Consider the following 15,957-nt stretch of genomic DNA (forward strand, 5'->3'; position numbering starts at 1 on the left):
GCAGCTTCTAAAACAAGTTTGGAACCCCCAGTGAGTTTAACATGCTGTTAAAATGTTCCAGGTATCTGATAAAACTAGATTCAAATTACCTAAGATGCTCAACTGTGATCAGAAGTCTAACAGATCAAACCGCAGTGACAGGAAAACATAGACTTCAAAGTATTTAAGTTAGCTAGTTGTTTTCAGAATAATTATGCCTGATCAAATTCACCCTCAGATACTTTGAGCATGGAGTGAAGCAAACTCAGAAGCATTAAACAGAACTTTTAAACAGGGACAAACATAGTGCTTAGAATTAAAATAGGGAAAAAAAAAAAAATAAGTATAATAAGATGATGAGTATCCAGCAGACCAGACTGCTTTCCCTGTACAATAGGGTAACAGGCATTATAGGAAAGCAAAAAAGACTGGATACTTTCAATAAGAGCTTTATGATATTGTCATAAGCAGCTGGGAAAACCACGGTGTAGACGAAATCACTGTTAGCTGCATAACTCTACCCAGAAAACAATTTTTGATGATTCACTTCATCCTAGAGGGGTTTCCCAAGTGGCATTCTATAGAGTGGCACATAATTCAGTATTTTGATTAATGATGTGGCTAAAGGAATAGAAAATATATTTCTTAAATTTGCAGGCAACATGTAGCTGTAAAAGCTTCTGAGAACCAGACAAGGATGTGATCAGAATTTATAAAAGGCTTAATAAATGGTTTTGAGTAAATAGGTTACAGGTCTATTAGTATAAAGGCAAAATTCTGCAGTTAGGTAGGACTAATCAATAAGGAAAGAAAAAAAATAACAAACAAACAAAAAAACACGAGTAACACGAGTAAATGATTCAGGAATAATACCAAAAGTAACAGCAGATTACCAGCTGAACATCCCTCAGTAGCATCGTGGTGTTGCAATACTATACAGTGATGTACAAATGTAATAAACCTGAAGAATTTTTTCTGGTCTACTCAGCATCAGTAAAGACTAGAGCACTTGTCAAGTTTTGGACATTACTGAAGTAAACCAGTCTAAGGAAAGTAATAGAGGTGATCAAGATATAGAAAGCCTGACCTATATGACAAAATTTAAAGAACTGGGATTACTTAGTCTAGAAAAGAGAAAGTTGAGGAAGATGCAGTTTTGTTGAAGTTTTTTGTGTATAAAGCAGATACAAAGAAAAAGGGAATAAGCTCTTCTCCACATCCCCTTTGGCTCACACAAAATGGCTCCTCCTTTTGGCTCCTCCTTTCTTTGTTTAGATAGGCAGAAGATCCTTTATGCATAAGGCATATCTGTGTGGAAAATAGCGTTATATACACAACAAAATCAGCCTCTCTGCAAACTATCAAAATCTCCTCTGTTAGGAAACCAAATATATGGCTGGACAAACAACAGTAACTATGGTGTTAGCTGACACAACCACACAGGATGAAGGCCAGACAGATCCACCAGAAGCCTGTCTCCTGTTACAACTTGATGGGGGTGATACATTAACGGATAACGAGATCCCTCCCAGATCTCACAGAAATAGGCACTGCTGAACTCAGCACAATCCCATGTGAAAAGCCCACTCAGATCCCACCTTCCCTGAGGAAGTTTCTCCACAATTTCCCTCCTATGCAGGCGTAAGTGGTGTAGGCCTTGCCCCATGGCATGCGACGGCCTGTATGTGGGATGCAGTGTGCAGCACTTACCCCATGCTTGCTGTACATAAATTTGGGTAACAACAACAGGATATTCAACTGAAATAGGAGTGCAGAGTTAGTGATTATGCTGGTCATAACCTGGAATAACGCCATATTTTTCTTCATTCTGCTGACAAGTTCTAGGCTGGTATTTACTGACAGAGTTACAGGCGAACAAAGCCTGGGTGTGAGCCCAACAGCATAAAGAATTATCCTGTTAGTATTCCACTCAGGCCAGTTACAATTTAATTTTTGTTTGTTACTGACTTGTGGTTTTTACACTGAGTCTTGTTAATTAAATGTTTAATATGCATCATTAACAAAACTTTTAGATTTTTAAAATTAATTTTGGATTGTGTGTTGCTCAAATTTATTATTCATTACAGTATATAAAGCACCTCAAAAACCTCCTTTACAGGCATTCCCTAAGCACATATCAATCATGTTAGCGTATAAAAGCAATGTGTAAATTACACATACACAAATATAATTAATTAGTACTTTCATTGATGTGTGGTTGTGCTGTTCATACCTTACAACTGCAATTATAAAACAAAGTATAAAGTGTAATTAGACTCAGTCATACTAACAATATTACAAATTCTTAATGCTATGTTATTAATAAAATTTAAGACTGTTAATGCATTAACAACTGAGCTTAGTTTTCATGTTTTTTGCATCTCACTTGAGTCTAAGAATAAGCTAGGTTATTTTCAGTAGTTAATTTTTAATCAGGCCCATGTTTTCAGAAATAAGGCCAACTATTTCCAGTTAGCATAAAATATTATTTATGAAAATATTTATTAGTATTAATGTTTGTAAATATCTCTTTCTTAATAAAATACAGACATTAGACCTAAATTAACCCGAGGAGTTTCCATGTATGCAAATTACTTATTATCTCCATGGTTGCATGAGCTAATAGACTGATGTTTTATATAAAGTATATGCACGAGAACATTGATCTATTGTCGAACAAAGCAGCAAATCTATATCTTTATGATCAAACACATTATCATTGGATGCTGGCAACACAAACTGTTGTCATACATGAGAAATAAAAGAGATTTGGAGGGACACAGGAAGGACAGCAGAGTGATAGAGACCACAACCCACGGTGCACACAGAGGTCCAAGTCCCCCAAAGTGCTCTCTTGCTTCTGAGGCTGCAGGAACACAGCACATCACAGGCAATAGCTGCCTCCAATGCCACTGAACACTGCCCTCAATTTCCATTTAAATCTCTTCCACTGAGCACCTTTTATCGTGCACAACTTACAGCTATGAAAGCTCATCCTCTTTCAAACTGTGTCCCACATTAAGAAAAGCACCCCTATTAGGGAAGTGCACATAAGTAGGTTTCACATTGAGTATGTATTTGATTTTCTGACTTGGAATGTGCAGGTCTGTTTATCATTCAATGATTTCCCTAACAAAAATCATGACTTGCCCTTGCCATGTGGTTTCTTGGCATAGAAAACACAGACTTTGCCATTCCAAACATTTCATTAATGACGAACACTATGCTAACTGTTTTTAATTTGGAAGCTATATGCTTCTCCTTGGGCAGTTTCAGAGCCAGTGATTTAAAACTATTTCTTAGATTGCCAAGATGACATAAATATTAGTAAAGCCTAAAGGAATGAAATATCCATTGCTATTGAAAATCAACAGGCCTCTCAGTGGGAGTTAAATGTCAAATTTTTGACAGTAACTAGGTAGCTACCAGACTTCCAAAAACACCTTATGCACTTTTGTATCTCTGAAAATGCCCTTGCACTCCCATTGCCATCTCTAAGCTTCTTGGTTATCCTAATTTCCCCATAAAAGTATTTGGAAACAAATTCGAAGCATTTATTTGTAAAATAAAGGATTTTTATTTGACTTTTTGCAAATTTTTCCCTGGCAATTTAATATTAATTAAAATCTGTTGAGCCATATGGTGACTCTTCTTTTTCTTAACAAACATTACGACTTTCATATTTTTTATGATGATTTTTCCCATTTTTGCCATAACAAACAGCAAAGCTCTGAGAGCTCACAGCACACAGACATCACTGGTTCAAGTCCTAATGCAGGCACACAGACTGCCATAAAAGGGACCACAACAGAAAAATGTTTTCCACAGAATCAAGGAAATGTTTTTAAACCATTTTAGGCAAGTGTGACTCTGTGTGACTAAACACGCCCTATAACAAAATAGACCTTTGCAGTCACATGTAGAGCAGAGTCATAAACAGCGTGGATGCTGGCACTCACCTTTTTTAAAGCTGTAAATAAAATGCCTTTATATCAATGCTTCAGAACTGCAAACTAATACTTTCTGCCCCACCCCCCAGAGCACATTTCTGAGATTTTATTTATAACCAAGCAATAAACATTATTCACCGATTAGATGGAGAGAGAAACAAGCTTGCTGAAGCTCTCTCTAGTAAATAGCTGGAGCAGCGGCAGAGTTTACACTTGGGGAAGCACAGCACAGTGTGTGCATGTGTGTGATTTGCACTGAAAGATATTTAAAGAACAGCTCCTCAAGAAGAAACCGCTGCCATCCAGCTATCTATGCGTGCATCTCCCTCTGTCTCTGCACTGCACTGCCTGCTGCTGTGCCAGCCTGCTCCTCTTACTGACCAGCGCCAAGTGATTTAGCTCCCTGATAAGCCAAAAGGTAAAAGCTGGATCCACTTGGCTGTCCTGGATCTGCCAGATCCTGCCAAAATGTGGCATCATTATGCCACTGTATCAACAAACTGAGAAACTGATGCCTCTGCTTCTGGTGAATTAAGAAAAAATGTCTACTCCAAAACACACTATACTGTAAAATTTCATATCTAGCATCTTTATCTTGCCAAATTCCAACAGCCTTTGTCTCTCATCCGGAAATAACATGGCATGAATAATAACTCCTAGATTAACAATTCTCACACTATAAGTGTAGTTCCTTCTAACGCGTAGGAAAATTTTAAGTCATTATGTATATACTTAGATTAATACATATATATGCATATATATTACTATATACTGGCTTTGACAAATTTACCCCAGCTTCCACCTGATGAAAAAAAGCAAGCAAACAACAACAAAAACAAAATAACAAAAACAAAACAAAACCAAACACAAACAAAAAAAGCTCTGTACAAGGAAGGAAGGAAGGAAAGAAAGAAAAGAAAGAAAGAAAAAAAATCACAGGAAACTTGCACACTAGCCCAGGAAAGGACGGTGCAACTAGAGCAAGAGTGCAAGTTCAAGACTACTGAAAGTTTGTTAGCCTAATACCTCTCTGTTCAATAAACAGCAAAGACACCAAGGCTCTAAGTTTAAATAGGAGTGGCTATTTTCCATCTATAGGTGAATTTTCTTCTAAATTGAGCAAAAAGGTAGCCGCATATCTCTCTCCATAAAATGAGTACTCCATACTTTACATTTCAAGTAAAACCATGATAACTCAAATCTGATCTTTCCATCTACGTAAGTACAGTCGACTGCATTATGCAGTGGTATTTCACAGTAAAGTATGCCTAACATGTATGGACAATGCCAAAGAAGTGTTTTAAGTTCATTAGCTCTTAACAGAGGTTTTCAAAGTAATTTAAGGAACGTAGGCAAAAAAAAATATATTCCTTTTTTATTTCTTTTTGTCACCAATGTGTGGCTAAACTCCTAGGCTGCTCTGAAAATCATAGCGAGTTGGATGCATATTCATTGGATGTAAGAAGACAACTGTCACTTTTACTACCTAAAAGATAAAACACCCAAGTTTAAGTGAAAGGAATAAAAATAACTGCTAGATTTTGGTGGTGCCATCACTGACAAGTTTACAGGCTCACGTTCTGCAGCCCCCCTTTTTTTACTGAATAGGAACACTTCAAAAAGGCATATTCAGTTAGCTAAAATGAGGTCTGTGATGATACAAGTGTTCAGGGATGAGAAATCTATTTTGCATTGCTCTGGTACCGGTACATGCTTGAGGTTGGATTGCTCTGGTCAGTCCATAAAGTTTTGTGCAGTTTAACAGTAAAACTTGTAGCTCAGAGCCAAGAAATTATGCAATATAGCAAACGCGAGGCACGGGATGGTTCCTGTACAACTGAACATGGATACACTAGGCGGGACAGAGATTTGCAGTGAAGCAAACCCTTTAGCAGATCAGAAGCTTAAGGTTTGAGGTGGGGAAGGCTGGATCCAAGACAACACAGGTGGCACCTGCAGGATTTCGCAGGCCTGTTGTGCCCGTTTACAAGGTGAGAATTTTGCACACGCAGGCCATTACCCGATTGCTTTCTGTTCTGGTAACGTCTTTAGTAAGCACAGAAAAACATTGTCATGCACTTGACATAGGTTTAGCTGGCTTCTTTTTGTCTTTGCATTTTGCAACATCGTCAGGCTAGAACACGAGCATCCGGATCTTCTGCGTGGAGCACGCGGGGTCACCTTTACTTTCCCTACGTGGCGCTCGGTGCAGGGCCCGGCCCCAGCACACCGCCAACCTCCAGTGCAGACAGGAGCGCTGCCCTTGCCTCCCTCCGGCTCGGGGCTGCTGAAGTTTCCCGGCAGCCGCCAGCAGCCCTGTTCCAGCCGCCCGGTTGCAGCCGCAGCAGCGGGGCGCAGCCTCCTGCCGGGCGAGGCAGCAAAACTCGGGAGGCTCCGTGCGCCAGCTCCGGCTTTTCCCGTGCTCTGCCTCCAGCACGCTCCGATTTTTTTTTATTTTGATCATCGCCACGCTCACTGTTATTTATTTATTTTTTTAATTATTTCTTTAATTGCTGCAGCGGAAGCCGTCAGGCCCCGGCGGGGCCGCGCTTCCCCGGCCTCCCGGCGGCCCCGATGCTCGGGGGGCCTCCGCACGGCCCCGGCTGGCGGCGCTCCCCCTGCGGCCGGGGGGGGGAGGCGGCGGCGGGACGAGGCTCGGCTCCTCCCGGCTCCTCCCGGCCCGACCCGGCCCCGCTCGGCTCCTCCCGGCCCGGCCCCGCTCCGCCCCGCGGCGCTCCCCGCCCGGCGGCCCCGCAGCCGCCGCCGCCTCGGGCCGCGCCGCCTCCCCCCAGCACCGGGCGAGGGGACAGCTCCGGGGCGGCTCCGCGTTAAAGGGCGGCGGAGCGGGGAGAGACAGGAGGGAGAGGAGAGGAGAGGAGGGGAGGAGGCGGCCCGCAGCGCCGGGTTACGGAGAAGAGGGAAGGGAGCTTCCAGGACAAAGTGGAGCTTTGGCAAAAATAGCTCTGTCCAGGGTTAGGCTTTTTTTTTTTTTTTTTTTTTTTTTTCTCCTTTTTCTTTCAGCCGAGCGCCCGGGGGAAGTGCCCCCGCATCGCAGCGGACACCCAAGCTGCCGGCCTGAGGGGCACCTGAAGCAGAATGTACCAGGGACACATGCAGGTAAGAGGCTGCAAGCAGGCTGGAGAGCAGCAGCCCTTGGAACGGGCTCCCCCGAATCGGGATTCCGGGAAGTTTCCGCGGGCTGAGCGGAGGGGAGATGCCACCTTGGCACCGTGCAACAAGTGAAGGGGTGCAACGCGAGCGTGGCGCTCCGAGCCGGGGCTGGAGGGGCGAGCTCTGCTCCAGGGGGAGGACGGAAAAGGGGCTCTGTCAACTTTGTAACTAGGTGAAGTCTGGTGTATATTTATCCATTTATTGTGCCTGCTTGTTCAAACAGATTCAAGGGAGCATTCCAGGGCAAACATTGTTATGGCATGCTTTAAGTGACACATGTCTCTTGCCATCTTCTTGATGCATCTCTTCCTGTATGTCAAGTGAAGGACAAACAATAAGGGAAAAGACATAGCACTTGCTTTGCAAAATCTGCAAAGATTTCATGTCACACTGAAGCCGTTGATTCGCACAATGTGTTGTGCTTAAAGGTGATGGATTTCTATTCTGCCCTCCCAACATGGGATGAGAATTGATTTTGCTAAGCCCTGGAATGACTTTGTAGAATGAATTTCAGGCACATGTCTAAGTGACTTCAACGTTTCAGGTAGAAATCTTGCCTCCTGGTCCTACTGATCCACATCGCCACAGCAGAAAATGCCTCTCCCTGACACAAACATACCCGTGTCTTGGACGTGATGACTTTAACCTTGACTCCCGTTCTCCTTCACGTGGCTCTTCCTTGGAAAGCCAAATGTATTTTGGAGGAGGAAATGCCAAAGTGGAGTAAAGGTTTACACGGATCTCCCAAATGCGTTTCTTTGCTTTGGGACCCACTCTGGCTTTGTGCTCATTGCCAGGAGTGACCAGATGCTTTTATCACGTACAGTGGCACCAGTCTGGCATGTGGCGTGCGTTAGTACTAAGGCTGTTTACAGGGAAACTGCAGTTCTAGCAAGTGTGAGCTGACCACTTCTCTGTGGTGCGATTCTGCAGAGCATTTAAAAATCTGCTGAATGGTCATCAGGGAAATTAAACTTAAGTCAATGCCAAACACAGGATTGTGTACAAAATACGTGAGTTAAGTGAGGACTCTGATTCAGCACTCTCTGCTTTCCAGAGCTGAATGATACCAGTTACTCTTTCATGTTTGTGTTATCTGATCTCAACAATGATAAATACTGTGTCATAATATCGCTTGTCAGAGAGAGCAAACAGGTTTTAACAAGAAACGGAATCAATGGAAGCAGATACTACTATTGCATGCTACTATTTATGATAATAAGATTAAAGGATGCATTGTTTTATTGTAAAGAAAACAGTTCTGTAACTGGTGTTAATTAATTGGATACTGGCAAATAAGTATTTATACCCTTAAGAAAGCAGAAGTTCTTTGCTATGGCTAGTATGTCACAAGGTTTCAACAAGCACACACCACTTTTTAAAAGGCAATGTAATGGAATACTGAGGGTGCTGGCAACATTGTAAATTTTCTGAGTCATTAAAAGGCTGAAATCCAATTTGCAGTAGAAAAACAGGTTAAAACATACAAATATATTATGACTGATGTCCTTTAATTTTTTTCTTTCAAAATACTTTGGTTTATCTAGCTCAAATGTAATTAAATGCTATCCAAATTCACTTTAAAAGTTTGCTTAATTTAAATACTATTCATATTCAGTACACTCGCCTGCTAAAAATGAAAACCCACCTGAGTGCATCAGCCAAACTTGGTAATGTATTTCTGCCCTGACAGGAAGCATTAAAGGGCTTCAGGCAACTCCTAAATAAAGCCTAAAGCATTAGGAAAGATTCTCATGTTTACTATATCCTTAATTAGAGCCTTTAAGTGAGTCAAAGACAATAAAGAGCTAATTTTATCGCAATGAAATTATGTACTGTAACATTTGTTAAGCCACATTAGAACACAAACTACTGAAGCTACCACACACGTACAGCATCAAACCACACGCTACCAAAAGCGCAGGCACATCCTAAGCATTACAGGTCTGTTCTTAACATCTCCCAAGACTTTTTGTTAGACTTCTTTGTACGAACTTAAGGAAAACTATTTGAAATTACCTGCCAGTGTAAAATAAGGTAAACTATAATACTATTCAAACCTGCGTGGATTAAGCTAGGCACCTGAGTCACTACCTGGACTCCTTGTTTTCAAAGACTCTGAGCACTCACAGCTTTCACTGCTTTCAAGTGAAATTGGCGTCCTGAGGCGGACCCTAACTGGGCACCCAGGCATCTAATTTATGCATCCAAATGAAAAATGTGCCAATGTGTAATGCCTAATCCTATGATCTTTAAGGCAGAAGTTCTTCTGAACTTAGAGGGATCAAATCAAGGATCTGGTTTCGAATGCCAGTCATGGTTTCCTTTATTGCCAGTGCTCTGTTTTCAGAAGTAAAAGTAAAATCTGCAGAAATGATTCCTCAATCTAATTACTTTTAAAGATGTTTACAAAGCCAATGTTTTATTAATAAACTGCTGTAGCTCAGCTAATTCTTCAAAATCTTCTGAAAGGTGAGAACATTAGCAACTCTAACAATGTCATGAACATAATTACGCACACTGAGAATTTACCTATCTCAAATAGGCATCAGGCATTATGAGCTTCAGCAGGGGAATTTCTAAGCTCTGTGAATTCTGCAAGTGTGCATGAAATATACGTTGTATTTATGCACCGCTGAAGTCACCTGAAGTGAAGGCACTTGAAGTTCTCTACTATATCAGACCATAATATGTGTATTTCTTGTAAAGTTTTAGCTTACGTTACTTTTTTTTTTTCATGAATCCCAGAACATTTCTTGGTTTATTCCAAAGACCTAGGTTTAGATTTCCCTCTTACTGTTTTATAAACAGATCTTCACAACACAGAAATACTAGAGAGGTCCTAAGCAAAAATCCCAAAGACAGAGAAAAAACAATCTAAAAGGAAGGCATGCTGCAGGTTCAGCCACAGTCTTTATATTGCCAGGTACCTTCGCATAGCTTTTGTGTTACTTGTGTGCTGCACGCTTTCACATAAACTACTAGGAGGAAAAAAAAGTGGCCATCCCCAGAGCCAGCACCAGGATGCAGAGAAGCACAGCACCACGGGAGCTCTTTCAGAGCTATTTCACTATCACAGCAATCATAAGCGTTCGGTTTCGCCGTACTATTTACCGACCTGTTCGGTTTACACGTCTGGAGCCCGAGCCTTTATGGCGGGGCTTTTATATGAGAAGGAGAACTTGAGAAGAGCCGCGCCGGCCGCTTGCCTCTGAGCGCAACCTTCGGTTACGTCAGCAGCCCTACTTAGTGCAGCAGGCTCAGGTGCTGACAGCACCAGGCCTGATGGCTGCAGGAGCACACCCAGGGCACGCTTCAGGTCCCAGGCAGTTCCAGGGGCTCTGTGTCTGCTTTGGGATTACACAGATATGGCAAAGAGTCTCAGTGCTAATCTGTCCAGGTGAAGGAGAGGTGTTTCTCTCTTAGGACAGCGTGTGCTGTTTCCCATCTTCCTCAAGGAAACAGTAGCAGGCCAGATGGAAGCAGAACATAAGCTGAGTTCATCCCACAGTTACTGTTCTGAAACGTCTATCATTTTAACAACCAACAATAAGCCATTTTAAAGTTTTCACAGTATATCACGGACCCGGTATCAGTCCCTCCCATTGACTTCCATGACAGTCTGTACATGGGCAGAGGGTAAATGACAATCACAGAACGGGCAGCAGCATTCAGCTTCCGAGGACATTCAGAATAAACGCTTTCAAAACTCTGCCGTGATGCTGTATATAGCCAGCTTTCTCCAACACAAATGCTCGAACAGAAGAGGTGCTTTGCCAAATGTTGGCATGGGATTTTATGTGTGGCAGTGTTATGTTTGGAAACGGCTTAATTTACACAAAGGAGAAATTTTGACCACACATGGCTACGCGAGTTCCTTTGGCGCTTTGTCACACAAACAGGCTTATTAGTCACGATGCCTTGGCCAAGTTCCAAATCAGATAGCTACTCCTAAACTTTTAATTGAATAGCCAATCAACTTCACGCCCCTAATTGTTGTGTTGTGTTCTGTACTGATATTTACTGTTCTACCATTGGCATTTCACATTTAGATGACATGATCCATATCAATCCACATTTCAGTAAGATCTCATTCTTCAAGCCCAAACATATATGGCTGCAGTGAGTCTACAGAAAGCATAACTATGTACACATGAAAATTTTTTGCAAGATCAAACCTCAAGGGCTTCACATGTTTTACTGGGCCTGAAAAGCATTGCTAAATATTTTAGAAGTTATAAAAAATATTTTTGCACTGATTTCCCAACACTTAAGGCTTGACTGGGAGTAGTGAAGCAGAATTTTCGCAGGATTATCTGCTGATGCAAGTCCCATCGTTGCTTATTTAGTAACCTATTAAAAATACTCTAGTAGTGTTGGTTACACTGCTACTGAAAATAAATAAAACCCAAGCTATTCATCAATTATGATTACAAAAATGGAATCGCTCAGCTATGCATTTTGTACATGAATAAAGCAGCCCATAAAAAATATAGGCAACATAAAATTGAATTCAATACTAAATTGAATCTTTGTTCAGCTGTTAAGATCAACAGAAACTTAATAACTTTAAACTACAAAATTCTAAAAATCTAGACACATTGCTGGAATGCTAACTGACCCCTGGTGATGTTGATGAATCATAACTCCCAGCCCTACTGAAATTCCATTATGCTAAACAGATAATTTTTCATTATTACAAGCCTTTTGTAAAAACACTCACAATGCCAGGGCAGTGTTTATGGTGGAATGTTTTCCATTTTGTTTTGATATTTTTCAATTATTCACTAGCAGCTTTTCGAGTTTTGAAGAGCAGATTATGAACTGCTTATAAATGAAACAAGCTAAAAATAATGAGCTAGTTTTCATTGAATGGAGTTTGTTCAAAAAAAAAAAGGTGATAAACTGTTTTTGGCTAAGAGACATGCTGAAACTATTCAAATTGTGCGCAATGCCGGTATAGATAAGCGCTCCATGAAGCCGTTAGGCAGTCGTACAAGAATCTTGCAGAAAATCTTGCAAAAGGCTCAGGAACTCTTGGCACCCAGTGCATTTTTGCTGATGTAAATTAAGAGGAACTCTTTCTACCTAAACAGGGAGATGGCACTCTATTCTGGAATGAAATTCATTCAAAACAAGGAAAACCAACAGTCCCCAGCACTGTCAATTAAAATCACACCATATCCCGAGTTGGGAGGCACCCACAAGATTTGAGTCCAAATCTTGGCTCCACACAGGACCACCACAAAATCAGACCCTTTGTCTGAGAGTGTTGTCCAAACTCTTCTTGAACTCCGGCAGGCTCAGTGTCGTGACCACTGCCTTGGGGAGCCTGTCCCAGTGCCTTGCCACCCTCTGGGTGAAGAACCTTTTCCTAACACCCAGCCTGACCTTCCTCTGTCACAGCTCCATGCTGTTCTCTCAGGTTCTATTTATTTATGTAAATGTTAGTCTATTTCCAATATATAACCTTCACAAAAGAGGCACTGTTTACTTAAGAAATTGTGATGTATTTTTTTTAAAATTACCACTACTGCCATAATTTATGATAGCACAATACAGAGGTTAGGTTTTTAAATTAGACATCCAGAAACTCAGATTTTACCTCTAGTTTCATCATATAGCTTTGGCAAGCTCAGTCACCTTTCCATGCATCCATTTTGCCTCACCTATGCTGTCCAGTCTGATTACTTAGCATAGGTTAGTATGTTAAGCTTGAGTAGTGGTTACCTTTTTTTAAAAATACTGATTTCAAACATCCTAAAATGCACCCATGCAACTACTAAAAGCAAGGTCTGATAATCAATCACAAAACACTTCAGCTGTGTGGAGACTTACCATGATTTTTCTGGAAGAGTTCAGGCAAAATTACTCACATTCTAATTTTTTAGGATGACGCTTTAAGTTTTTAAAACTTAAACCCCAGTCCATTAATGCAGTTATAACTTATATGCACAGATATTGTTCTGGTGTACGTTGGTATCAACACTTCATAAATCAATGCTGAATGCTGTTATGCAACTGAGAGTCAGCCTGTACAAGGTCTGCGTTAGCATGTGTGTGGATAAATATATTTGCTTTGCATACACGGTCTATTTTAGCAAGAGAGTCTATTTTGATTACTTAACCTTATACTTGTTTGAAAGCATAACCTTACACATGTTTGAAAACTAATTAATTTAATGGGGCCCACAGTTAATAGGGCAGAGAGAGGAAAAAGAATGAAAGGCAGGCCAAGTCTTAGAATGGAAGTGTGTAGATAAAACTGCTATGCAAAGGAAGGAGGCCAAAAAGTTGGAAAGAAAGGTCACAAGCTAGATCAGTATGAAATACCCAAATGCATGAAAGCGTAGGATAAATAAGCTATACAGAAATATAGAGTTTGCTTTAGGAAATGCAGACTCATAAACATTCATAATCAGAAAATCATTCGTAATTTATAAAAAAAACCAAAAACTTTCTAAACAAGTTGAATCTGCAGAAACTTTTAAGAAGGATTTTGATGTCTAAAACAGGTCTGTTTAAAACCATGCAATTTAATTAGCTACCCCTTCTGCAATAGTTAGAAATGAAAATGGTAAAAACATCAGAATATTACTTAGAATGAATATGACAGGTTTGTTTTTCTTACATACCCAGAACGAGAAGTATCAACTGGTTGTTTGTATTGCAGAAGGTAAATTTGCACAATCTATTTCAGGAACAGTCAATATCACAAAAACTGCCACCTTCCAAATCAGGTGTCATAACACGTAAAGTAGGAGATGGCTTTCTATAGTTATGCATTTTCATCATTGTCCAATAACATTACTAATAAAATGCCCAAGGATCACAAAGACTATATTCAGCAAATTCTTCTACCAGCCTACAATTATTATGCGCAGTGTAATATTCTGTTCCTTTCTTCTTGGGCTTTTGAAATTCTGAGTCGTTGGTACACGAGTTTTACTTCCAATGGTTTATTTGCGAATAAGTTAATTAAGTTAAAGTCTAAAACATGAAGATTTGAAACATATTGTACTGAATGGAAAAAAGCATGTCTCATCAGATCACCTAGCTTCATCAACAGAGAACACAAACCAAAGTTTAAACTTATCCCCTGAATTTGATTTTTTCCAAGGGTGGCATAGTTAGTCAACATGTCTCAGTATTAACGCAGTTCCTCCCAGACAGTTTCGATTAGACTTCACTCAGGCTGGCATAATTGGTGTAAGCCCCGGGTTTCCTTCCTCCACCTCTCCACAGCCTATCAAGGCAGTCAGATAGATTTAACAGTATTTTTCGTCTTTCATCGTTTCATCCATTTTGCTCATTTTCTCCTCCCTACTCAGGTTCAAAGGCTTTCTCAAAATTTTTTGCCTGTTGCCTTCATATCAATCCCTTAAAAGTCCTCTTGTCTTAATAAGGATATTGAATATAATACAAGTTACATGAGTACAAATATCTTTGGACAGCATTTTTCAATCAACATACAAAATAATAGCCATGCATTTAGAATCTGTCAGTGTAATAACAAAAGCATATGTGATAAGGAAAGCACTGTGCAATGAATTCAGACAAACAATCTTTCTTGATTACATTAAGACTTTGTCTTCTGTTATAAGAGACATAAAAGAAATTCAGATACACTCAGCCATTGCCATTTAGAAACAACAGCTTGAGAATGTTTTTGGCATGCATTTATTTTAGGATCAGTCACATTATTTCTTTGTATTTTTACCTTAGATTGATAATTTGGCTTTATAGACTAGTTTTTAAAAGCAGAAGGAAAATTTTTACATTTCCCTTACCGCTCATGTTATTATCTAGCTGAAGAAGTGAAGTGCATGGTGTGACCAACATTTGAGCCCACTGTATCTTTATTTACATAAGTGAAAGTAAGTGGAAATTATACTGATGTAAATCAGAAAATAATTGGCTCCCAAGCACTTTTCACATTAATCCCTGTCTTCCTAATGTCAGGTCCCAAAGTTACAGCATCAACTAGAGACTATAGCACATCCTGTACAGGGACAGAAAAGCTGTTACTAATTGCAATTTCTAATGCAATATTTTCTAACTGGTACTTGCTTCAAGATAAAGGTTCAGGAACTCTCACATTTCTTTTAAAAGTCAATTGAGAGAGGTTCACTGAATTCACTAAGGTCAAGTTTGCTATCGTAAGTACAGGAATAAGCAAAGATTATAATAAATATCAATGTTTTGAGTATTTGTATTAGTTAAAATTGATAGATAACATCACATTTTAAAGTGATGGTAATCTGCCAGAGCTTTGTAAAATCCAGGGGAGGATTCCCTGATACAAAGTTCTGAAAAAAAAAAAAGCCAGCAATCGTTATTTTACACAAAAGAACAGATTATTATTATTATTTATGTGAGGTAGAAGGATGGTGTCAGTCTTCACTAAGGTGTTGGACATATTCTCATAGATACAATTAATGAAATAGTAAAGTGTAGCTCAACATGTGTCTCATCAAAATGACTATTTCTGCTGTCATTCACTGAAGTTTTGCAGGAAAGATAATTTTCCAGTTAAAGGGGTCAGAGGTAGATGAGGTATTTTATCTTTTTCTATCTGCTATCCAACAATCCAACACTCCTTCCAAGAACCAAGACGATTTTAAGACGACTTTGAGAAAGAAATACAAGGAAGAGTGGCCAGCACTAATAACTGTAAAAAGAAACAAGCCAAAACAGCATTGTCAAAGTAATAATGGCATTAGGTTAGATTAGAGTCTTAGTAAAGAAAATTAAGCAGGAAAATTATGATGCACAACAGAAAAAAGGCAAAGGAATGGAAATTAGGAAGTGCCATTATTGTTCTGAACAGTAGAAAACATTGTTAATATTACCACTG

At 40.0% G+C, this 15,957-nt stretch overlaps 1 protein-coding gene across 3 annotated transcripts in view; it reads left to right on the forward strand.

The window, feature by feature from the left end:
* The first annotated feature begins 6,702 nt into the window (after positions 1–6,702).
* Positions 6,703–15,957, forward strand: part of PEX5L (peroxisomal biogenesis factor 5 like) — a 102,538-nt gene continuing 93,283 nt past the window's right edge. For 2 of the 3 annotated variants that reach the window (XM_048059465.2, XM_013174807.3), the window contains exon 1: positions 6,703–7,046. In XM_048059465.2, the coding sequence (XP_047915422.2) occupies positions 7,026–7,046 (21 nt within the window). In that variant the 5' untranslated portion in view covers positions 6,703–7,025. The remainder of the gene's footprint in view (positions 7,047–15,957) is intronic. The other variant, XM_048059466.2, reaches the window with a different exon arrangement.

The sequence above is a fragment of the Anser cygnoides genome, chromosome 9 (assembly GCF_040182565.1).
Source record: "Anser cygnoides isolate HZ-2024a breed goose chromosome 9, Taihu_goose_T2T_genome, whole genome shotgun sequence".
Taxonomy (NCBI): Eukaryota; Metazoa; Chordata; class Aves; order Anseriformes; family Anatidae; genus Anser; species Anser cygnoides.